The 24764-nt window shown below is 49.9% G+C and overlaps 2 protein-coding genes and 1 pseudogene across 2 annotated transcripts in view; 2 read left to right on the top strand and 1 right to left on the bottom strand.

Annotated features, from left to right (window-relative positions):
- Positions 1-7053: 7053 nt before the first annotated feature.
- Crtap (cartilage associated protein) lies at positions 7054-23812 on the bottom strand. Its single transcript, XM_075964278.1, has 7 exons — positions 23247-23812; positions 18891-19040; positions 17217-17388; positions 13389-13517; positions 11898-12043; positions 9866-9949; positions 7054-7550 (listed from the first exon to the last, which is right to left on the bottom strand). Exons 1-7 carry the CDS (start codon positions 23712-23714, stop codon positions 7497-7499), a joined length of 1203 nt encoding a protein of 400 aa, XP_075820393.1. The 5' UTR covers positions 23715-23812; the 3' UTR covers positions 7054-7496.
- Positions 14806-17138, top strand: LOC142846662 (small ribosomal subunit protein eS6-like; annotated as a pseudogene).
- Glb1 (galactosidase beta 1) overlaps positions 21449-24764 on the top strand; it is a 96162-nt gene continuing 92846 nt past the window's right edge. The window contains exon 1 of the mRNA XM_075964274.1: positions 21449-21538. Coding sequence (XP_075820389.1) covers positions 21515-21538 — 24 coding nt within the window. The 5' untranslated portion in view covers positions 21449-21514. The remainder of the gene's footprint in view (positions 21539-24764) is intronic.

Here is a 24764-nt window from a genome sequence, read left to right as displayed (position 1 = left end):
CCCCGAGCCCATGGGATGGAAGAGAAAATGGGAAGGAAGCAAAACAAAACTTTTTAAGTAGCTTTTTAAAAAAAGCTTCTTTTCCCAACTATTTTTCCAAATTCTAGTTTCCTCCGAGACACAGACTGAACATACCACCCTAACTCAAGAGGAAGGCAGGGCCAGAAATAACATTTGGAGCTATTGCTCACCATCTTTGTGGGAAATGAAAGTCTATTTTACATGTACTGGCCGTATTTACTAATAATCCCTCTCCTTTGTGTGTGTACACTGTGCAGGAGGAGGTCAACCTTAAGTGCCGTTCCTCAGGAGCTGTGTTTTGGGACAGAGTCTTTTACTGGGACCTAGGCTGGCCCAGGAATCCCACAGAGGTCCCTGTTTCTCCCTCCCCAGTGCTAGGATTATTACTGCACACCACTACATCTGATTGTTGTTGTTGTTTATTTGTGTTTTGTTTGTTTTTCTCATACACCGCTGGCAATCAAGCTGAGGTCCTCAGACTTGCACGGTCACAACTGAACCATCAAGCCTCCCTTTGTTTTTCTGCAAGACACAGTCCTGCTATTTAGCCCAGGCTGGCCTAAAACTCCCAGTGCTGACCTCGAACATGTGACCCTCCTGGTTCAACATCCTGTTTGCAAGCTCGGACCACCACAGCTTACGGCTCTTGTAAACTGAGGCACGGATAATCTTGAGTGCCAGCTCCAAGAAGGTACCGAACCAAAGCCACAAGCCACCCAAGCCAGGAATTTGCGGCAGATGGTCTGAGGCGCTCGCTATGTAAGAGCTGTTTATGTGCTACCGAGAGAATTTTTTCAAAAGCACTAGCACCGCCTTGCTGGCCCTCGCTGGGGTGTGAGCGGACCAGCCCTTGCAAACCTGAGCTGCCCCGGTGTCTGTTCTTGCAGGAACACGCTCCAAAGACAGACATGGGGAGTGGTGCTGCCCCTGGCTGCAGACAGGAAGGGCAATACATAAACCTTTTGACTGAGGCTCACTTAAGGTCCCCCCACCCCACCCCCTTGTACATAGTTTCTCCTCTCCACACTAGGTCATTCAAGTCTGGAGTCACCAGAAAAATGAAGTCGCTGTTTGGGGGATGGCAGATGATCAAGAGTTCAGACAGCTGCGATGAACGATTAGCTGTGGTTTCTTCTCACAGCCTCGCTACAAACTGCGCTGCCATCCCGTGTTCAAACACTATTAAGTGAGAATGTTTTCTCTGGCGCCAATCCATCTTCTCCCCACAGTTTAAGTATTGAATTTTTTTAAAAAAAGAAAACTGAAGTAGCTTTGGTTTGCAGCTCACATTTAAAACTTAAAAAACGTTATTTCCATAAAAGTTGGCAGAAACCGGCCACTGTTTATTCCCCCGGTGGCTATAATAAACCCTTGCCCACTGACAATCTAACAGATCTTTTTCTGTTTGCCACCGGGTTGGGCTCACTAACATTTCTGTGCTTAACGTTCCTTTAATAAGGGCTCCTAAGAGCACAGGTTTCCTTCCTGAGGCAGCCTTTGTGGGTGATATTCCCAACCGCTCTCCTGGAGCCCAGAGGTGTGTGGAGCCCACGTAGTGCTCATCAGGATGCCTTAACCCAGAAAGCCTTGGGTATTGAACCTAGTGGTCTGGGCTGGGAATGTAGCTCACTGGCTGAGTGTTCGCCTAGCATGCACAAGGCCCTGGGTTCAATCCCCATTACTGTCCTCCCTGACATGCTTTCCTAAATTCCTGCTACTCCAACGATGGTGGCTCACACCTGTAATCCCAGCACTTGGGAGGCTAAAGGCAGGATGATCAGGAGTTCAAGGTCACCTTCAGTTATATAGAGAGTCTAAGACCCTGTTTAAAAAAAAAAGAAAAAAACGAAATAAAAAAGAAAAAAAACAGAAGAAGCAGAAGAAGAAGTAATCAAGTAATCAGGTGTCTTGGTGCACACCTTTGATCTCTGCACTCAGGAGACAGAGGCAGGTGGATCTCTGACTTTGAGGCTAGCCTGGTCTACATAGCAAGTTCTAGGCCAGGCAGGACTACATAATGAGACCCTGACTCAAAACAAGAAATAATTTTGAATCTGGTAGGCTGTTGGTCAGCCTTACATGCATGTCTGTACACGAACTTGGCATTTTTCCTCTCTGCAAGTCAAGTCTAAGGCTGGTGCGAGGCTCGCTCCCATCATCCCAGCACTGGGAAGGCTGAAAGAGGAGGATTGTCATGAGTTCAAAACCAACCTGGGCTATAAAAGTAAGGCTCTAGGTCTCAAAAAACAAAAATATTGCACATTGAGTCTGAGTGACCCCAAGTACAGCCCTTCGGACCTCTGGAGAGCTGTGACACCCAGACTGCTGGAGGTTCCTAGAGCTGGAGAGATGCCCCACTGTGGTGGGGTTGCCACAGGATAGCCGTTGCTCCGTGCTGTGGGACACAGGACAAATAAGGCATCTCGGGGCAGACATGGAAAGTCCCTTAAACTTAAACTGCTTGCTTTAAAAGAAAACTTTTTTCCAAAAGATAGACCAAGCTGATGTTGGCCCTATGGAATGCAGAGACTGTCTAGGCTCTTCCAAGAACCAGAGGCAGGAAGGCACGAGCTGAGCCACCGAGCGATTGCATGGTAGATACCAAGGAACAAGTTCACGTTTATTTTCTCAAGAGAAAAGATTTGGCTTCCTTTGAAATAAAATAATTACACTGGGTTTGGTTGTACGTGCCTAACATCCCAGCATTCTGAATGCTAAGGCAAGAAGTACAACTTCCCAGGCCAGCCAGAGCTACATTGCAAGTTCCAAGCCAGGCTGAGTTACACGGAGAGATACCCTGCCTCGAATTCACAAAGTTTAGCAATTCAAATTACAGCATTGTCTAAGTCAACCATCTTGTCACCAGAGAGCACATACATTGCTGGGTTGGGAGGCCGACTTCTAGGGGTTCCAATTCAATTCATCAAATCACCCTGACCCCAAAAACAAGGACCAGGTGGCTACTTTAAGGGACATAGAGAAGTGTGAGCACCTGCAGATGTCACCTTTCCCTTTATCACATGACTGGCAGGAAAACTACAGCCTTAAAGCAAATTCAGCAACTATTGGGTTCTCTGTGCAGACTCTGGAACTCTGGGGCAGCGTCTATACTGTACTTGCAGGGTCGTGTCCCCGCCTCGTGACTCTCAACCCCATCCTCCTTCTCTGGTAGGAGAGTGGATGGGGCAAGCTGAAGAAGGAGAACATGCCATCCTGTGATGTTCTCACCATCCACCTTTGACGGAAGGCAGGGCGGGAACTCAAGCCGGAACCCCGCAGGCAGGAATCACTGAGGATCACAGCTTGCTGGTCCACTCACAGACTCACGCCTGATTGGCTTTCTATGCAGCCAGGACCACCTGCCCAGGAAATGGCTCCACCCACAGTGGATCAGACCCACCTACAGCAGCTAAAATAATCCTTCAGGCCTGGAGAGTAGGCTCAGCAGTCAAGAGCACTGGCCGCTTTCCCAGAGGACACAGGTTCTATTACCAGCACCTACTGGTGGCTCACAACTGTCTGTAATTCTAGTTTCAGGGCATCTTCTAGCCTCTTCAGGTACGCACACTTGACACACACATACACAAAGGCAAAACGCCTTGTGGTGGTTTAAAAGAAAATGGTCCCCAAAGGCAGCGGCACTATTAGGAGGTGTGGCTTTGCTGGAGTAGGTGTGGCCTTGTTGGAGGAAGTGTGGCACTGTGGAGGCAGGCTTTGAGGTCTCGTAAATGCTCAAGTCCCATCCTGTGGCTTTTAGGGGGAGTGGCTCTTGGGGGGAGTGGCTTTTAGGGGGAGTGGCTCTTGGGGGAGTGGCTTTTAGGGGGAGTGGCTCTTAGGGGGTGTGGCTCTTAGAGGGAGTGGCTCTTGGGGGTGGCTCTTACCTGGGGTGGCTCTAAGAGGGGCAGGAGTGGATGTTGAGTTCCCAAGTGGTTAAAAATATATCCTAGGAAATAAAAAAGCTGGGAAAAGCCGTGTGTGTGTGTGTGTGTGTGTGTGTGTGTGTGTGTGTGTGTGTGTGTAACACATGTGTATAGGCCAGAGAACCTCAAGTGTCATTCCTTAGGTCCTATTTATCTTTGTTTTTTTTTTGATACAGGGTCCTCATTGGCCTGAAGAAGTCAGCTTTGTCCCCAGCCCACCTCCATGCCCAGCTTTTGTTCTTTAACATTTTTAGTTAGCGTGTGTGGTGCAGGTGAGGGTCAGAGGACAGCCTGCAGCAGTTGGCTCGAACCTTCGCCGACTGTCCGGGGAACTGAACACCTGTACCTACGAGCTACACTACCAGCTGCTGTTGTTTTAAGGTGGGTTCTGGAGGCTGGAACTCCAGCCCCCACACTGGCAGGGCAAGCACTTTACCACCTGAGCTACCGTGCCCACCCATGCGTGGTTTCCTGCCTCGGTTAACCCGCGTAATGCAGAGTCTTTTGTGTGCTTTCAATCTGTAATGGTCAGCAAATGTTGTGCCTGTTACTACACATACAAGGTCCCAAACTAGACAAGTGGCTTACATGTTTGAATACAAAAAAAAAAAAAAGCTCAGACTGTTGGGCGGTGGTGGTGCACACCTTTAATCCCAGCACTCGGGAGGCAGAGGCAGGTGGATCTCTGTGAGTTCGAGACCAACCTGGTCTACAAGAGCTAGTTCCAGGACAGGCTCCAAAGCTATAAGCTATAGAGAAATCCTATCTCAAAAAAACAAAACTCAGGTTCCAGGACCCCACATCCTCCTGGCCTTCTCTGGCCCAAGGCTAGCTCCTCTGGTCTTTCCTCATCTCCTGCAGGGCCCTGGGCTCTGTTCTCGGCTCCCCAAGGCAGCCTCTCATCATATACAGCCCTCTGTCACTGATGGTTTTGTGTGCTACTGACATGCTGGGACTCACTGGTAGGTGGATATCCCAGACACTCACAGAACCCCAGAACCCCAGGCATGCTGGCTATGACAGACCTGTGGCTTCTCTTGAAGAGAAAAGTCCTTAGCAGCAATCACCAGCCATTAAAGGTTGCCAAAACGTCCCTAGAACAGGCTGTCATGGTCAGTGGGTAAAGTATTTACCTCACAATGATGGGGACCCAAGTTCAAACCCCCAGAATCACATCTGTAACCCCAGTATTCCTATGCCAGGCATAGGGAAAAGGCAGGGGCAGAAGAATCGCTGGGCCCACTCTGGGTCAGCTAGCCTGGACTACAGACGAACTACAGTGGACTACAGTGAACAAGAGGGACATTGAGTCCACACCCAAGGTTGCCCTTTGACCTTCACATGCTTGCTACGGAATGCACGTGCCCACACACATCCACATAGATGAAAAAGGAAGACCATGTTGCTGGGGTCCCCGCCTCAGGCGCTGCCCTTTGAGTATTCCAATCTTATTTGCAGCCTCCCAGACCAACGTCAGGCCGCCAGCCCCATGCCAGGTCCTTCCCCCACCCACTTAGCTACTCCCCTGGGGCTGTGACCAACTGCTGACAAGAAGCAGTTTAGGGGGAAAGGGTTTATTTCCGCTTACAGTTTAGGAAGATACACTCCACTGTGGGAAAAAGGGATGGGAGGCAGCAGCTGGTCATCCCCAATTAGCTCAAAAAGCAGAGAGAGAGAGGAGGCTGGTACCCAGCTCACTTTCTTCATTTCTTTTCTTGTCTGTTTTTTATTTTTTATGGTTTATTTAACTTTTATTTTATGTGCATGGATGTGAAGGTGTCAGGTACCCTGGAACTCTCCAGCCCCCTCTTTCTTCCTTTCTTGGGTCTAAGGCCCCAGCCCAGGAGGGAGCCATGCACAGTTAGGGTGGGTCTTTCTACCTCAGTTTACCTACAGAACCATCCTCATAGGCACACCTACAGACTTGTCTCCCAGATGACCCTAAATCTTGTCAAGTTGATGACATCCAGCCCACGTGCCTGCCTAGTTGGCCTCCCTGCCATTTCCCAATCACACCTATCTCAGTGTCCTTCCTTCCAGGCACTCTGCCCCTATTCCTCCTTGGATCCGGAATGCTACATCCTGAGACCTTGATGCCACAAAGCCCTGGCTTCGGCATCACCTTCTCAGTGAGTCTGGTCTCACTTCCCCTCATTCCAACTCCTGCCATTCCCTGCCTCATTCTCCCCAGCCAGCATCCCACACCCAGGACATACTGGCTCCGACAAACCCATGAATGTCCCTCTTCCTGCAGATTCTAAACTGAGAAAGCAGCATAGTGGTTAACATTGAACACCAACTTGACAGGATCCAGAATCGCCCATGAGAAGAGCTTCTGGGCACGTCGGTGAAGAAGTTCCTAGATTACATTCCCTGAGGTGAGAAGACCCACCCTATGTGTGGGCAGCACCATTCCTGGGGCTGGAGCCCAGACATAATAAAAAAGAAAGTGATCTTGGCGGTGGCAGCGCATATCTTTAATCCCAGCACTCGGGAGGCAGAGGCAGGCGGATCTCTGAGTTCGCGGCCAGCCTGGTCTACAGAGCTAGTTCCAGGACAGCCAGGAAGGACGTGAGCTAAACACCAGCGTTCACAGTCTACAGGTGTGACGTGACCAACTATCTCAGGCTCCTGCCGCCTTGGCTCCCCTGCCATGATGGAATCCACCCTCCAGCTGTGAGGCAGAAAAAACCCTGGCTAAGTTGCTGTGTCGGTGTATTGTCCCCGCTCCCGGACCAGAAACTAAGAGGAGAAGGCTTTTCTTTCCCTTTGGGTATTCTGCACTGGACCTCTGCTGTGGGTTAAAGGCCCCTGATGCAGGATAGGAACGCAACAACCCTTAGAAGAGCAAACTAAACTAGAGCCCGCCCCTTTCTAACTCAGGGACTTGTAACTGGGCACTGAAACCCATTATAGTCTGAAGACTCAAAGGAGCTGGGCCTACGCCTTCTTCTGTGCATCTACTAATTTGTCTCTCAATGGTGCAGGCGTCACTTGAGTCAGACCAAGTGAAGACCATCATGAGGTCCCAGGCAGCTTGGCCTTCATCTTCTGCCATCTTTCATCTTTAACAAGTGGTGTGAAGGAGACGAGATCTGGAAGACCAGAGAGACCAAAGAATTCTTCAAATATATTTATCATCTTTTAGTGTTTTTCTTACTTAAAAAATAATACTGTTTTTTTTTTTAGGGATTAAAAAAAAACAGACCACAGAAGACTGTCTTTCTGAACATGGGGGAAACGGGAGGGATCAGAGGGAAGACAGAGATGACCATGGGGAGGACAGATGGGAGGACGGGGAGGTGTACGTGGACAGAAAGACAGGTGGGAACGAGAGGAAGATGGCTGGGGAGACATGACCATGAAGACGAGTGCGAGTACAGAGAAGGCAGTTGGGTGGACAGGTGTGAACACAGGGAGGGCAGGCTGGACCCTGGCTCCGTGTAGTAAAGGGATGGTGGCTCCCCTTGCCTTTAAAGGGGGAGGCTCTGAGGTATCAACAGCCCAGGCACTTGAAGAAGGAACACAAAGAGAAGTCTCTGTAGTTGCTGTGGACTAACCAGCCTCTTCCATCTCCAGGAGGTCATCCACATATTCCACAACCTCTCCCTGGAAGAGAGGGCAGACACATTAGGAGGGCCACATGGCAGGAAAGGCATCCAAGAGGCCACCACTGGCTGTGGGCTCTGGGAGAAGCTCAGAGCCCAAATGACCCGAGTCCTCTCACTGAACGGAGTCTTATCTTCTACCCCGTGTGACCTCAGCGTCAAGTGACCAGCCACCCCACAGATAACCCAACCTGCCACCCCAAAAACAACCCGTTTCATGTAGGTCGTCGAGCCACCACTCTGAAAGGTTCCAGAGGGTTCACTGCTCTGGGCGTCCTTCTAACTGCCCCCAGACTCCTCAATTCTGCCTCAGGAACTGGCACTTTCTGCTTTGACCAGCAGCCCACACTTCCCACACCACCACAGCCAAACTCGCTCTGAGCACATCCCTGGGACACTCTTCAAGGAGACCCAATCTAAGGTGCAGGCCTGAGCATCATTTATTTATTTAGCAGCCCTGAGGATTGAACCCAGGGCTTTGTGCATCGTCGGTAAATGCGATACTACTGAGCTATGTCCCCAGTCCCCACTTCCTCACTGGTACAGCACTTTTATACCCAACTGGTGTTCCGTTCTCATAACTTATGGTCGCTCCTATTTCACAAAGGGCTGACGCTTCCTTCCTTAGTGGCAATGGCCATGTGAATCAGCACGGTGAAACTCCCCTGACCCCGTCTCCCTCAGAGGTGGAGAGGAGCAGGGAAGAGGCAGCACAGAGCCTCTGGGCCTGGCCCAGCATCTCCTTGAGCTTCCCCTCCCCCAGGCTCTCCCAGGATGTGAAGGATCAGGGCAGTACCAGCTCCCAGATCTCTTCTGGCTCCAAACACACCAAGTTCCCAGCTTTTGTACAAAGCATTTTCCAGTTCCTTCCAAAGGCATCCATCTAAATAAATTATAGGGGTATCCACAGATGGCTTCTCTGTGACCCGGATGCCCCTCCACTCAGTCAGGATGCGTCAAGAAGAGGTATCTGCCGTACAGTAGGTAATTGCACACCTGGCGTGTGTCAGGTCCCCGGGTTGACCCTGGGCATGGTGGTACATGCTAGCAACGCCAGCACTTGAGAGGTCTCAGCAGGAGGGTCAAAGTTCAAGGTCATCCTCAGGTACACTGCAAGCTGGAGGCCAGCCTGTGCTACACGAGACACTGTCTCAAAACACAAAACACCTCCAACAAACAAAGGGCTGGCTAAGGGAGATCCAGTCAGGGAATCGGCTGCCACCACAGATGAACTGCTGGCAGCAAGGACATAATTATAATAACCTGGAAGGAGAATGGGACGGGATGCAAAGTGTCTCCAGCGTGCGGAACAAGTGAAACGACACTGGAAATGACGGTGTGGGAACCTGTGAGATAGCTCAGTGGGTAGAGGTGCTTGCTGTGGAGCCCGACGACCTGAGTTCAATCCCTGGCCCCCAGGTGGTGAAGGAGAGAACCGGCTTCCTCAAGCTGTCCTCTGACCTCCATACGGGGCTGTGCCATGCCCCTGGCCCTCCCACACATATATAAAAAAAAATGAAAAAAATAAAAATTAAAAAAAACATGGCACGGTGAGGCACACATATTCACTAGCACTTGAGACTTGGGCAGGAGAAAGGGCAGGTCAAAGCTAGCCCGGGCCACATATCACTGCTGAGGCTAGCCTGGGCACATGGCAAGACCTTGTCTTAAAAAGATGGTTCCATGGATAAATGCCTGTTGCCCAGGCTTAAGGACCTGAGTTCTGATCCCCAGTCTGCATGCAAATACCGCCAAGGCACACACGTTTGTCACCTCGACACTGGGGAGGACGACAGAGGAAGGCGGACCCAGGAGCTTGCCGCCTGGTCATGCTGGCTGAATGAATAGACTCCGGGTTCTGCAAGAGACTTTGCTTCAAGAAATCAGGTGGAGGGGCCAACAAGATGGCTCCGTGGGTAAGGTAATTGCCCTGCAAGTCTGGTGACCTGAATTCAATCCCTGGAACCCACACAAAGGTGGAGGGAAGGAACTGACTCCACAGGGTTGTCCTCTAACCCCACACAAGCAGCGACAAGTGCCCCCAACCTACAACACATGCACGTGCGTGTACGCGCATCTGGTGCATACTCCAAGCGCATTTCCCCCACAGAAGAAATAGCAGCCCAGCCTTGGCCTCCTAGAGAGCTGGACTTTTCCACACCAGAGCCCAGGCTTTCATTAAAACCCCCACAGCAGCTGATTCCTCGAGGGCCCCTTCTGTTTCTTGAGGAAGGACTCAGCCTTCGAGGGACTCTGACAGAGACATGAGTCATGGTCTCTCTCAGGCAGACGCATGCAGAGCACGGAAGCTCTTACCTCATCATCATCCATTAGGTGTTCCCGGGCAAAGCCATAGAGCTCCTTCTGGAGCGTCGTCACGTTAAAGAACTGCACTGCTTCCTGTCGGACACAAGCGAGAACCATTAGACGACCAGGTTTCTCGTCTGAGAGCCGACAGCAAGTTGGCATGGAGTACAGCATTCACGAGCGGACATGGAAAGGCTGTGCAGATGGGAATGTACCCGACACCCTGCACTATGGACACAGATATAGACAATATCACGGTTCTTAGCATGGGGGAAGGGTCTGGGCGTGGTTGGTATCATGTTTGCCTGGCATGCTCGAAGCCCTGGGACCCACTCCAGGACGGTATGAACCAACTGTGGCAGTGCATGGCTGTAATCCTGGAACTTGGAAAGTGAAGCCAGAAGAAGTTCAGAATCATCCTTAGCAAGTTCAAGGCCAGCCTGTGCTATATGAGACCCTGTCTCAAAACCAAAACACAGAACGCTGGGAGTGAAGCTCAGTGGTAGAGCACTTGACCGGTACACACAAGGTCCTGGGTTCGATCCCCACAGCTTAAAAAAAAAGGAGCAACTGAGTAAATGTGTGCATGTGTGATCAGCAAGGAACTGATATGCGGAAGATTTACCTATGAAAATCTAGTCTGGGTTTCAGTTTTATTGGGACAGGTGTTGCTTTGTAGCCCAGCCTGGCCTCACACTCACGATAGTCCTCTTGCTTCTGCATCCAGAGTGCTAGAATTACAGTCATAAGCCACCATGCCCAAAAGTGACAAATATATTTTAAGTCACATATAATTAACCCCCTGACAATAGGTATAAAGCCTCACATTTATCTGCCAAAGGAATTAAGTGATGGTTCATCCATAAAAGTCTATAACCTGGCACTTGGGAGGCAGAGGCAGAGGCATGAGGACTGCAAATTTGGGACCAGCCTGGGCTAGGCAGCAAAACTCTAAAGACCAAGGGCTGGAAGTGGCTCAATGGCGGGGCACCTGGTTAGCACGTGAGAGCTCCTGGCTTCTAACACCATAAAAGTGGCGGGGGAGGAGGAGGAGGTACAGGGAGAGGGATGACCGGGGCCGACAAAGTAAGTTACAAAAACAGCACGTGTAGTAGAATCCTAATTTTGTACCAAAAAAAAAATGAAGAAAGGCTGAAGAGATGGCTCAGAGGTTAGGAACACTGACTACTCTTCCAGAGGCGCTGAGTTCAATTCCCAGTAACCACATGGTGACCACAACCATCTGTAATGAGATCTGAGCCCTTTTCTGACATGCAAGCATACATACAGGCAGAACATTGTAAAACATAATAAATAAATAAGTAAATAAATAAATAAATCTGAAAAAAAAATAAGTGGGCCGGGCGGTGGTGACGCATGCCTTTAATCCCAGCACTTGGGAGGCAGAGGCAGGCGGATCTCTGTGAGTTCGAGACCAGCCTGGTCTACAAGAGCTAGTTCCAGGACAGGCTCCAAAACCACAGAGAAACCCTATCTCAAAAACAAAACAAAACAAAAAATAATAATAAAAAATAAGTGCAGGCTGTGTGGATAAGTAAATAAAGAGACTCAGAGAAGAAATTAAAAAGCTGTGGGGCCCTGGAGAATGGCTCACTGGGTAAAGGAGCTTGCCACCAAGCGTGACCCCTTGGGTTCAATCCCTGGGACCCACATGTGGAAGGAGGGAGCTGAGCTCCACATGCATCGCTGTTGCATGCGCAGGACCATATACATACACACGATAAATAAGTAAAAATATAACAACATTCAGCAGGGTATGATGGTATAAGCCTCCAATCCTAGCAGTCAGGAGGCCAAATCAAGAGGGTCTCTGTGAGTTCAAGAACAGCCTGGTCTACACAGTGACTTCTGGGTCGACCAGGGTTACAGAATCAGGGCCCGATTCAAGAGGGGCAGGGGAAACCAACGGTAACCAGAAGCAGAGAGAGTTCTTTAATTTCAGAACTGATTCTCTCTCTGAAGGGCAAGGCAGTCTCCTGAAGGAGGAAGGAAGGAGTGGGACCCGGTGTGGGACACTCACGGGTCTGGGCTGGAAATGCTCGTCCGAGAGGCCCCACTTGTCCCTGTGGTACTGATAGTAGACCAGATTCTGCTGCATGACCTTGTCATCCTTGTCGAAGAGCAGGTAGCTGACGGCGCAGGGGGCTGCGTTCTTTAGATCGTTCACTGGAACCAGAGAGAAGACGCTAGGCAGGTGAGCAAGCTCTGGGGCTACCCCAGAACCTTCCTCCAGGAAGAGACCAGGCCTAAGGTTTTCCTCCAGGCTCTCCTCTAGAAAACCCTTGACCTCAGAAGGCGAGTAGGGCACAGGCTAAAGGAGGCAGAGGCCTCGAGCCACCCTCAGGCTGTGCTGATTTCAGACAATCAGGGCTGGTCGAGCCACCCTCAGGCTGTGCTGATTTCAGACAATCAGGGCTGGTCGCAGGAGGTGGGTCTCAAGGCCTGGGTCACACTAGGATTGAGGAAGACAGAGGCTGTTTAACTACGCGCCTCCCTCTGGAGGCTGAGTTCCTGAGTCCCACCAGGCTAGGACAATAATACGAGAGGAGGTGGGCCCTCCTCCAACCAAACCATATGTGAAAGGCATAACGAAGGGCTGGGGGTATGGTTCAGTTGGTAGAATGCTTTCTGAGCATCCATGGAGCTCTGGCTTCCATCCCCAGTTCTCCACAAACCACACATAACAGCATATTCCCAGCACTTGGGAGGTGGAGGCAGGAGGCTCCACAGTCAAGGCCATCCTTGGCTATACAGTGAGTTTGGGGCCAGCTTGGACTACATGAGACTTGGTTGATAGATGAGGTTTAGATAGATAGATAGATAGATAGATAGATAGATAGATAGATAGATAGATAGATAGATGATAGGTAACACTAAGACTCCAAACTGCAGAAACCAACAAGAAAAACCATTGGTAGGCCCTCAAGACAGGAAGAGTCAAAGGTTACCTTGTCCTGCCATCTCCTGCTCCTGCCCCACTGCTCAGAACTAGACCCCCACATCACCATCAACATAAGGACTCTGCAGAGTGGCATTGTCTTGGGAGGGAGGGGAGTCAGGCAAAGCAGAAATGAGACACAAAACCCAGGGTATCTATTCAGGCACCTTCGTGGCCACTTCTATTAGGTAACAAAATTCTGGTTGGCAGGAATGACCTAGCTGAAGATGGCTCAATTGTGCCACCTAGTGGTTGTTTTCCATCACAACAACTTTAAAACCTGAACTTCAAGGCTCTTCCCACACAGTTTGGGCGTGAAGGTTTCAAGGTAAATTACACCTACGTTCAATAAATGTTAATTTTTATTTACACTACCTATCTACATCCCTGGAGAGCAAAGATTTCCCAGGGAACAGGAGTCAAGCCTTGAGGCTCAGGGTCTCCGCTCTAATCGGAGCCAAAGGCCTCTTCGCGGACAGAATGTACATGGCCTTAATGAGCCTTCTCAGCCACCATAGCTGGTAACAGGACAGTCTTGGGACCTCATTCAAGGTCCTGCGTGGGGCTACTTACACTTATAATAGGCGAACTGCAAATAGTGGTACATGGTGGCCACGAATTTCTCCACGGGGTAGCCGCCTATGACCGGGGTGAGGGTCTCCTCGCACTGAACCTTGCATTCCAGAACTTCTACATAATGGTCTGCAAAACAGATACGAATTCTCAGAACAGTCTCAACCTTTCTCCTTCTCTCCCTCCTCTCCCCTCCCCTCCCTCTCTAGGGATGACACCCAAGGCCTCGTACACTCTCAGCAGCGAGTCTTCCACCACTACTAACTCAGCCCCAGCCCCTTCCTACCTTCGGTCTATCTCTGTCTGCCACACACATACAGGTAAAAGAAAAAAAGAATACATTTAAAATAAAGAACTTGGAGCTAAGGGCTGGCTCAGCGGTGAAGAGCCCTGGCTGCTCTTCCAGGGACTCAGGTTCAGATCCCCATACTACATGGTGGGTCTCAACCACCTGTAACCTCAGTTTTAGGGGACCCCATTACCCTCTTTTGGCCTCCACAGGCACCAGGCACATATGTAGTCCATAGACACACATGCAGGCAAAGTACTGATAGACATAAAAACAAAATAATAAATTAAATAAATCAAGGGACATCCATCTTTAATATTCAAAGTGTCTTAAGATCAAAAGAAAATGACAAACACCTAGGATAGAACTGCCAAAAGGGGCTTGAGGCAAAGAAGATGGCTCAGTAGTTAGAGAGGCCACCACCAAGACTGCAGATCTAAGTTGAATCCTTGGGACCCACATAGTGGGTAGAGAGAACCAACATCCACAACTTGTCATCTGACCACAAGTGTGCCACAGCGCTGGAGCCCCACCCCTCAACACAAAACAAAGACAAAATTATAACCAAAATATTGTAATGGCCAAAGAATGCTAATGTACATTAATATGAACAGCAATGGAGCTCTGTCAAGACACGATGGCTCCTCAGCAGCAAGCAGCGCCACTTTCTGAACAGTTTAAACCCGGTCAGGAGTGCAGCTCGGTGGCAGTGGGCTGGCCTGACAGGCCACAAAGGCAACAATAGCAAACTGTCAGTGCTCATGTAGCCCGGGGCTGGCTTCAAACTCCTGTGTGGCTGAGGAAGGCCTTGAACTCCTGATCCTCCTGGCTGAGACAACAGAAGCACCGCCAAGACCAGATAATGCAGAGCTGTGAGTTGAACCCAGGGCCTTGTGCATGCTAGGTAAGTTCATTAACTGAGAGCTACACCCCAAGCCCAAAATAATATAAATTCTATGTATGGAATTGAATGTGTGAAATGCAAAAATGAAAACAGGAAGAGAGCCTAACATATTATGGCCACCTCTATGTAAAATAAACACACAAAACACAGGGAAATACTTATGTATGCGTAAACTTTACAGACAAAAAATGATAGAGGTGAGAATCTCGAGGGGCAGTGTAGAGATGAGGTGAGCAGGCTTGCTTTTTGTCCCGCCCGGCTCCTGCATGGCTAGCTTTACACCCGAAATAACAACACACAAATTGTATTCATTTAAACACTGCCTGGCCCATTAGTTCCAGCCTCTTAATCGCTAATTCTCACATCTTGATTAATCCATTTCTAATAATCTGTATAGCACCATAAGGTGGTGACTTACCGGGAAAGATTTTAACCTGCATCCATCTTGGGCCAGAGCTCATGGCGTCTTCCTCACTGCCTTCTACCCAGAATCCTGTTCTGTTTACTCTGCCTATCTAATTTTCTGTCCTATCAAAGGGCCAAGGTAGTTTCTTTATTAACCAATGAAAGTAACACATAGACAGATGACCCTCCTCCATCAGGGCAGAGCTGGGATGAGGAGGAGAGGCATCTAAGGAATGTGAAGTCCTTAGGTTTGACTGTTAACATCAGGAAGTCAGGAGAGAATGCCAGCCCTGCTCAGCAGACAGAGAGAACACTAACTAAATGCTTAAAAATGAACAGCCCTGGCTGGGCTAGGGACAGAGCTAGGGACAGGGTTGAACATTCCTGTAACATATGTGAGGCCCTAGGCTCAATCCCCAGAATTGCAATAAAAAAAATAAAATAAATGGCTAAATGGCACCTTCTATAAGAGAGTAAAGACATCACACATCTCTGGGTGTGACATTCTGAGACTACTTCTAGTGCTCTTGCCAAAAATGGGCACTCCCAATAAAACTGTCAGAAACCAAATAATCTTGCTCATTTGTTTGTTTTTGTTGTTATTTTTTTGAGAATGGGTCTCACTCTGTATCTCTGGTTGTCCCAGAAGTCACAGAGATCTGCCTGCCTCTGCATCCCTGCTGCTGGGATTAAAGGTGAGTGCCACCATGCCCAGCTCAAATGAGAAATACTTACAAATTAATTAGTCTAAATGTCTGTAAAGGATTGTTGGTGGCCCCGGGGGTGGTGGCGCATGCCATTAACCCCAGCACTTGAGATGCAGAGGAAGGAGGATCTCTGTGAGTTTGAGGCCAGCCTGGTCTACAGAAGGAGTTTCCAGGAGAAACCCTGTCTCAAAAAAAAAAAAACAAAATAAAAAGAGAAAAAGAAAGGAAAAGAAAGAAAGTTGGTAATGTAGAAAGAAGGAAGCAACATGGATGAGAAATTCTCAAGGAAGTGGGAATGGGGAGGACAGAATGCTAGAAATGAAAAACACAGTGAAAATCAAAAACACAGTGAAGTCATGACCAATGATTTCAGAAGAGAGCATGGAGATGGAGAACAGGTTGAGGAAAGACTCATTCAGATATCAATAAAGAAAAAAGCAAGCATGCCCACCTTCTAAGAACTCCACCGTAGTCAAAAGCCAAACTAAACTGAGTGCAGTGGTCCACACCTTTATTCCCAGCACTCAGGAGGCAGAGGCATGAAGATTTCTTAAGTTTGAGACCAGATTAGTCTACACAGCCAGGCCAGCCTGGGCTACACAGTGAGACCTTGTCAAAAACAAATGTCTTTCCTATCTTAAAAAAGTGTCCCTTGCTTTTTTTCGTGGCGCCTCCTGGGAAGCCGGCTGTGTGTCATCTCATCCCCTGCCACCAGCTGTCAGAAACTCAGTGACGTGGATGGTGAACGCAAACGTTCTGTGAGAAGCACACAGCCACGGGAGTAGCTGCTGATGCTCTCGGTGAAGAGCGGAAAGGTCATGGGGTCCAACTCGGTGATAAGAATGACAGACAAGGCTTTCCCATGAAGCAAGGCGTTTTGAGCCATGGCAGAGTGTGCCTGCTGTTGAGTACAGGGCATTCTTGTTATAGAGCAAGGAGAACCGGAGAGAGGAAGCACACAGGTCTGTTCGTGGATGGATTGTGGATGCCGGTCTGAGTGCTCTCAACATGGTTATTGTAAGAAAAGGAGAGAAGAATATTCCTGGACTGACAGACACTACTGTGCCGCATCGGCTGGGACCTAACAGAGCTTGCAGAATCAGAAAGCGTTTTAATCTCTGTAAAGGTGATGTCCCTAGTACGTTGTCAGAGAGCCCTTAAACAAAGAAAGCAAGAAGCCCAGGACCAAAGCGCCCAAAATTCAGTGTCTCGTTTCTCCGTGTGTCCTGCAGCACAAACACTGATGTGCTGCTCCGAAGAAGCAATGCACTAGCAAAAACAAGGAGGAGGCTGCAGAATATGCTAAACTTTTGGCCAATAGAATGCAGGATGCCAAAGAAAAGGGCCAGGAATGGATTGCCGAGAGACGTAGGCTGTCCTCGCTGAGGACTTCTGCTCCTAAGTCTGGGTCCAGTCAAAAAGAAGTCTTTAAGGGTAACAAATAAATAATCATACTTTTAAAAAAAAGTGTTCCTCAGATGCCAATCAAGGCTTCTGGAGCACAGGCACCGCCCACCACCAACCTGCGATGGACAGGTAGAAGTCCTTGAAGTCCTTAATCTCCCTGGAGCCTTCGCAGGCTGCCAGGCACTCGTAAAAGGCTTTCAGGAAGTCAGGGAGCGCCAGCTCCATGTCCGTTATGGATGTCCTCCAGTTCTCCCCATTGTAGGCCCGCACCGCACGGACGAACAGGTTCTGGAACACAAGGAGATGCAGTGAAGCCCCTCCTGGCAAGCAGGAGACACGCTTGTCCTGCCCAAAGAATCATGACCCCTACGGAGCCACGCTTCATCAGCCCTGGATGACCCTTGACTCGGTACAAACCAGGCACCATATACATGAGTGTGGATTTGCCTATACGCTCACCAGAGGTACATTCTTATAAAAACAGAACCCAGGGTAGCACAAGCTGACTTCAAACTCCCAGAGTAGCTGAGAATGACCTTAACCACTTTTTTAAAAACTTTTTTTTTTATTTTCGAGACAGGGTTTCTCTGTAGCTTTTTTGGTTCCTGTCCTGGAACTAGCTCTTCTAGACCAGGCTGGCCTCGAACTCCCAGAGATCCGCCTGCCTCTGCCTCCCGAGTGCTGGGATTAAAGGCGTGTGCCACTACCGCCCGGCACTTTTTTAAAAACTTATTTTTACTATTTAGTGTGGACTTAAAGAGTCAGATAACAGTTTAGAAGACATTTCTCTCCCACCACCCTGTGAATCTCGGGAATCAAACTCAGGCTCGGCAGCAAAAACCCTTACCCAGTGAGCCATCTTGCCAGCCCAAGAAAACACAGGCATGTACCATCACATCCTGTTTCATACAACACTGGGGACTGAGCTCGGGGCCTTGTGTGTCTAGGTGAGCACTCTACCAATTGAGCTATACCCCAGCCCAAATCACTCTATTTCTTTCTTTGTTCAACTTAAAATACTGCAAGTATTTGACAATGAAACCAAAATCAAACCAAGGAAACAGTAAAAGAAATCAGATCAATGATTCCCAGAAGTCAGGGGCTGGGTGACAGCCAGAATGAAAAGAGACAGAAGGAAACTTGTCAGGCTGGGTGACAAAGAAACTCCTCGCGTTCTCTTTGTAGCCTGTAGCAGTCACATGACACATGAAGCTGTCTGGGATCACTGAGTTATGTAAAGTTCATTAACGCTTAGATAAAAGGGCATGGCGGTACATGTAGTTCCGCCAGGCTTTGAACCCACAGCCGTCATCAATGCCTCATCTCCCAAGTCCTGGGATTACAGGCAAAACCACCGTCCCCAATTTGTTGATTTTTTTTCTTCATGGGAATTTTGTGCTCAGCCAGTTTCCTACCATCATAACTAATAAATATCACTGAAAACAACAAGAGCATTCTTTAGACATCAGCATCTGGGCCAGCAAGAAAGCTCAGTGGATAAAGGTACTTGCCACCAAGTCTGAGGACCTGAGTTCAAATCCCAGACCCCCCTGGTCAAAGAAGAGAACTATGCCTTGTCCTCTGACGTCCACACAAGTGCGCTCTCTCTCTCTCTCTCTCTCTCTCTCTCTCTCTCACACACACACACACACACACACACACACACCTCTTCTCTCTCTCTTTAAATAATTAGAATGTAATTAAAAGGAAAAACGATGCTAGTTGCTCCCCAAGACATGCTCCTTTAACATATCCTGTTGCACCAACTGCGGGGTGAAGCCAGCGAGTACCTCGTATGACTTGGTCTCCAGGTCTTTAATGTGGTCCTCAGCTCCAGGCAAGCTCTTGTAATAGGCCATGTTTCTCTTCATCATCTCATCATCAGGGTGCTTCAGAAGGTAGGTGTGAGCCGCAGCAATGGCCTTCGGGAGGTCATTGGCCTGAGCGTATGGCGAGAGGATCACGGTTCAGACACATGCTGGACCTTGCATTTTAGAACTGAGAGCTTCATCAGCTCTTCCTTCCTCTCCCCCCCCCCCCTCTCCTTCCTTTCTCCTGACCCAGTCTTAAGCAGCTCAGGCTGGCCTCAAGGCTGTGGATGACCTTGAACTTCTGAGGCGTCTTTACCTCCCCAGTGCCTGGATCACAGGCATCCAGGAATACAGCCAGGTTTATGTGTTGATGAGGCTCAAACCCAGGACTGTTGCAAGCCAGGCAAGTACTCGACTGGCTGAGCTACAGTCCCAGCCTCTTCAGGGAGCCCTTAGTTCCTTCTTACCAAATAACACTTCTGGTTAAGAGGTCAATGACTTTTCAAGACCTATCAAGATCTGGGCCAGTCATTCTGATGAGCCTTTGTTCCCAGAAGGTGACCGTGCGATGGCTTCATTATACCTTTCCTCATTTACTCTCCACGGTCCCCACCATCCTGGTCCCAGGAGGATGGCCTCTGTGGCACTGACAGCAGTCCCCAGGCTCTCTGGCTTCCACAGGGGTCCCCCAGGAGGAGCCCAATGGGAAGCTAAAAGGGAGGGGTGTAGTCTCTTCCATCTTCTGGCTCTCTCCCTACGGCCACCCCTGACTGCAATGGTCTCAAACTGAAGGTCACACATCCTGTCAAGGTGGCCTTCTCTACATGATCACTCCTCCTGACTCCTAAGTAACTGCTCACTCCCTCGCTCCTTCCAGCAAAGGGTTGGGTACAACTGAGTGGCTCTACGCTGGGGGATGAAAAATCCCTTGTGGGTCCCTGCACCTGCATGCACTTCGAGAAACAACCGTCTTGATAAATTTTCCTCATACCATCTCTTCTGCGGCAACCTGTCAAGCACCATTTCCAGATCTCTCACAGAACCGTCTGCCTCCCTTCTCAGGGACCCCGACTCCCTCTCTCTGGCTCACCTACTTCACAAATACTCCACAATATTCATGAGGCATCTCCTATAAGGAGGCACTGTTTTCAGAGATCAGGTCGGTGACAGTTAGTTCATCCAGAGTCTGCGGAAACAGGCAGATCCGGAGCCCTGGGTTTACAGCTGACCACATGATCAGTATTACCAGGACAGGCAGGTGTGCCGAGGGGTGGGAGGGGGGACCTTAGGCCACAGTGTGATAATAAACCTCCATCTCAGACATGATGGAATCTAGTACCAGAACCATGGAGGAGATGAGCCTCTCAGCATGCTGGTGAGAAGTTATCTACGTGAAGTTTTAATTGTGATTATCCACCAGCTGTGGGTAAATACCATTCTACAGCCTGGGTTCCCAGACTTAAAATAGGGAAGGTGAGCTGATCACCGGCATGCATTTCTTTCTGCCTCTTGACTGGGGACACATTGTGGGCAGCCACCTCATGCATTGATGCCTTGACTTCCCCCATGGTGGACTCTACCCTCAAACTGTGAGCCAAACAGGCCTTCCTTAAGGTATCTCTGTTGGGCATTATGTCGCAGTAACCAGAGGAGCAACTAACACAGGCAGGCAGATGGTGATGAGCCAGCCTCCCTCTGGGGACACATAACAACCTGAGAGTCCCCTGTTGACAGAATCCTGGCAGAGAGAAGGGTCCCCATCATGCGTGCAGATAAGGCCTCCTTCAGCCTACCAAAGGAACACTCTGAGGCAGGGATGGTGGTTAGGGTGAGACAGACAGACAGAGACAGAGAGAGAACTTGTGAGACCCATCAAATTCTTGAGAATAAGGTTAGAAAAGGTGACATCCATCTGTACCAGAATGCCCCTAAATTTGAAGCAAGTCATCAGAGACAATGGTGGTTTCCCGTGGCGAGGGGTGGGTGGACAGGAGGGCAGGCTCCCAGGTGTAGGCTGCCACCTAGAGAATGACAGTGTGGCCTGTGGCTGATAGGACTTGGGCGGAGGCCTAGGCTGAGGTACAAGGGCCAGCAAGAGGGCTCAGTGTGTAAAGGAGCTTGCCACCAAACTGGGGTGACTAAGTTTGAGGCCTGGAGCTCACATGCTAAGAGAGAGCAGGCTCCCAACAAGCTGTCCTCTGACCTTCACACAGGAACAGTGTGTGCCCCTTGTGCGCACACACATGAACACACACACACTAAATGAATAAGAGCAAAAAATAAAATAGCCTTCTTAACCAGAAAAAGCAGAAACTGGGTTTTAGGAGTTTTCTCTCGGCCACGCTCGGTGAAGGCCCAACAAGCTGAGGCCTTTCTGTCCAGCATTCCAACCTCCCAAGCAAGGACTTAAAGGGCAGGGAACTGCAATTTGTAGCTATTTTTAGCAAGCAATCACAGGCAGAAGTTAAGCAGCCGTAAAGAGGAGGCAGTGAACTGTGTGCTTTAAATTCTAACAGAGAAGGAACAGAGACGAGCCTGGTGAACCACAGGGCACAGACTTCTGTGAGCAGAGAGAAGCCTGTCCCCAGACAGCAGGCCACATTATGAAGCCCTTTCTCCAGTTCCAGGTACTTTGCTGGGGCATCCCAAGACATATTTGCCACCTTAGAAGAGGCTGCGACAATTTTCAAAGGCGCTGGGAGGGGTGGAGCGTACAAGAAGTAAGCAGGCAGGAGGATGGGGAATCCAGATTCAGTCTCAGCTATGTACCAAGTTTGAAGCCAGCCCAGGTTACATAAGACCACGCTTCAAAAGGGGGGGGGGGATTTTCATGTTTAAGATGAGGAAAGGCAGTGTTTTTATTCACTGTGAACTTGTGTTGCTCTCATTGGTTTAGTAAAGAACTAAATGGCCAATAGCTGGGCAGGAAGAGGTTAGGCGGGACTTATGGACAGGAAAAAAAAAGAATGTGGGGAAGAAGGGCAGAATCTTGAGGAGAGGCAAAGAGAAGTACATGTGGTAGAGCATAGGTAAGAAATATGGGTTAATTTATGATGTAAGAGCTAGGGCTGGAGAGATGGCCCAGAGGTTAAGAGGTCCTGATTTCAATTCCCAGCAACCATATGGTGGCTCACAACCATCTATAATGAGATCTGGCGCTCTCTTCTGGTGTGCAGGAAGAATACAGTATACATAATGAATAAATAAATCTTTTTTAAAAAGATGTAAGAGCTAGTTAGCAATAAGCCTAAGCTATTGGCTGATCATTTACAATTAATAATAAAGTCTCTGTGTTGTTATTTGGCGAGTTGGTGGTTCCAAAGAAAAACTCCACCTACAAGGCAGGATTTGGAGAGCTTTGAAAGAGCTGTGTGGCAGAACCTGCGGGAAGGAGATTGAAGCCATTATCTCAGTGGGGAAGGGCACTCAGGTTGCATTGGGTGGCTCACAACCTCCTCTAATTCTAGCTCCGCTGCCCTCTTCTGGCCTCCAAAGGCATTCACACATATGTGGCATGGTACACACACATAAAAATATAAATAAAGAAAAAAATTTTAATTCAAAGGATTGACGCTCAACGTTAAAGGAAAGGCTGATCTAGAAAAGGCCCGATATGGGATGTTGCTGGTGGGTGCTCAGAAGGGTGGGGCTCGGTGGGGAGATGCTCAGTGGAATAAGGTGGAATCTGGGGGTGGTGTGGAGGGAGACCTGGTGAGGTGGGGCTCAGGGGCAGCCCGGAGGCAAGGCTCTGTGGAGCCGACCCTACTGTAGAGGTGGAGAGGTTAGGAGGTGAAGTGTGGCTCCGGGAACTGGCAGGGAGCTCAACTGGGCGGGGCTCAGCTGAGGTGGGTTTTGGGACAAGATGGGGACCATGATCAGTTTGAGAGAGGGTGACAGTGGGAAGGGCCCTCAGCAGAACTGGTGATGGGCGGGGTTCTAATGGGGCGGAGCTCCTCTGAGGGCGTGGCTACCCGGACTGCAGGTCTGCTGGGCGGGGCTGTGGTTTGGAAGCTGGGTCAGCTAGGCGGAACTTTCTTTCTTTTTTTTTTTTTTTTTTTTGGATTTTTCGAGACAGGGTTTCTCCCTAGCTTTTGGTTCCTGTCCTTGTAGACCAGGCTGGCCTCTAACTCACAGAGATCCGCCTGCCTCTGCCTCTCGAGTGCTGGGATTAAAGGCGTGCGCCACCACCGCCCGGCATCTAGGCGGAATTTAAGGTGGGGGGGTCTGTTCGAAATTCAGTCGGAAGGGGCTTGGGCGGGTGGGGCTCAGGGGCGGGGCTTGGCTTGTGGGCGGGGCTTCTTGCGGCGGGGCTCTGGGTGGGGCGAGCGCACATACCTTAAAGTAAGCGAACTGTAGGAACTTGTAGGGCTCGCGCTGCTGAAAGTCGGCCAGCACGGCGCGGCTGGGCTGCGACTGACGGAAGGCGGGCAGGCCCTGCTTGCAGCGCTTGAGACACTGCGCCCTGCGCAGCACGCCGCCGAAGAGGCGCAGCTCGGTGTGGCCGGCAGCGCCGGCGGGCATGGGAGCGGGCGTAGCCGCGCTGCAGTTGCGGTGGCAGAAGGCCTCGCTGTCGCGCAGCAGACGGTGCAGCCGCAGGCTCACCTCCAGGTAGCCCACGCTCTCGGCCCAGTGCTCGCCGCTGTACTGGTCGAGCGCGTGGCGGTAGGCCGACTCGAGCGGCATCAGCTCGTCCCGCGGAAAGCTGCGGAAGCTGTAGCGCTCGTACTGTGCGCGCCCCGGTGGCAGCACGCACCCGGCACTCAGCAGCACCAGCAACGCGGCCGCAGGGCTGCGGGACCCCATCGCGCGTGGCCCGATGACCCGAGCCCGGAGCGGAGGACGCGCGACGCGGCAGGCCCGGGAGCGGAGGCGGGGACGCCGGCCGTGGCCCGCCCCGTCCGGCAGGCCTCCCCGCCCGGGGACCGAGATGGGTGTGTCCTGGGGAGGCGCTCAGCCCTAGAGTCTGAGAGGTGGACAGGAGAACCTGAGGGAATTCCAGGCCAGCATGGGGTACATGGGACCCCATCTCTGAAAGGAAAGAAAGTTTGCAATCACTTGAAGGATGTATGGGCCGCGCTCCACTAGTTTCTTGTTCAGCACATCCGAATTGGGGTGCGTTTTCTTTTTTTTCTCTTTGCTATAGCCCAAGCTAGCCTTAAACTCACTACATCGTCCAGATTGACTTTAAATTTGCTCCAAGTCCTCCCCCTCCCTACTGCTGAGACTCACAGACATTCGCCACCACGCCTGCCCTGAACAACTGAGGCTGCGGGATTAGCAATGGCACTAACCTTTAAGATTTTAAAAGACGTTGCATAGATAAAGTTAATAAGAATGCCGGGGACTCTTTGTAAATCGTGTGAGATGTCAGGTTGAGGATGCATTGCATCTAAGGCGGAGTATGCTGGAGAAATTTGTGCATGAGCAATGATAAAGACAGTAATTAAAAAAAAAAAACTTTACATTTTTTGAAGTAATTTACAGCAAAATTGCAGGGACAGAATCCAAAATTCCTATATTCCTCTTCATGAAAATTTACAAATTGACTGCACACCTTTAATCTTAGCACTCCGAAGGCATGGCAGTGAATCCCTGGGCTTAGGCCAGCCCAGGCTACATAATGAGACCTAGTCTAAAACAAACAAACAAAAACCCAAAAATTATTTAGAGCTTTGAGATTAGCGGCTAAAGGCACTTGTTACCAAACCTGAGTTCAATCCTAGGCTACACGCTGGAGGAACAGAATCAATGCTCCGTGTTGTCCTTTGACCTCCACACACGTGCTCCGGTACCTGAGTGCACTGTTCCTAGTCAGGGCCCGGAGAATGATGCTCTTTGGGAGACTCCTGTAGA

The sequence above is a fragment of the Microtus pennsylvanicus genome, chromosome 3 (genome assembly GCF_037038515.1).
Source record: "Microtus pennsylvanicus isolate mMicPen1 chromosome 3, mMicPen1.hap1, whole genome shotgun sequence".
Lineage (NCBI taxonomy): Eukaryota > Metazoa > Chordata > Mammalia > Rodentia > Cricetidae > Microtus > Microtus pennsylvanicus.
Note: the sequence above shows the minus strand (reverse complement) of the source record. Positions and strands in the feature narration are given on the sequence as shown.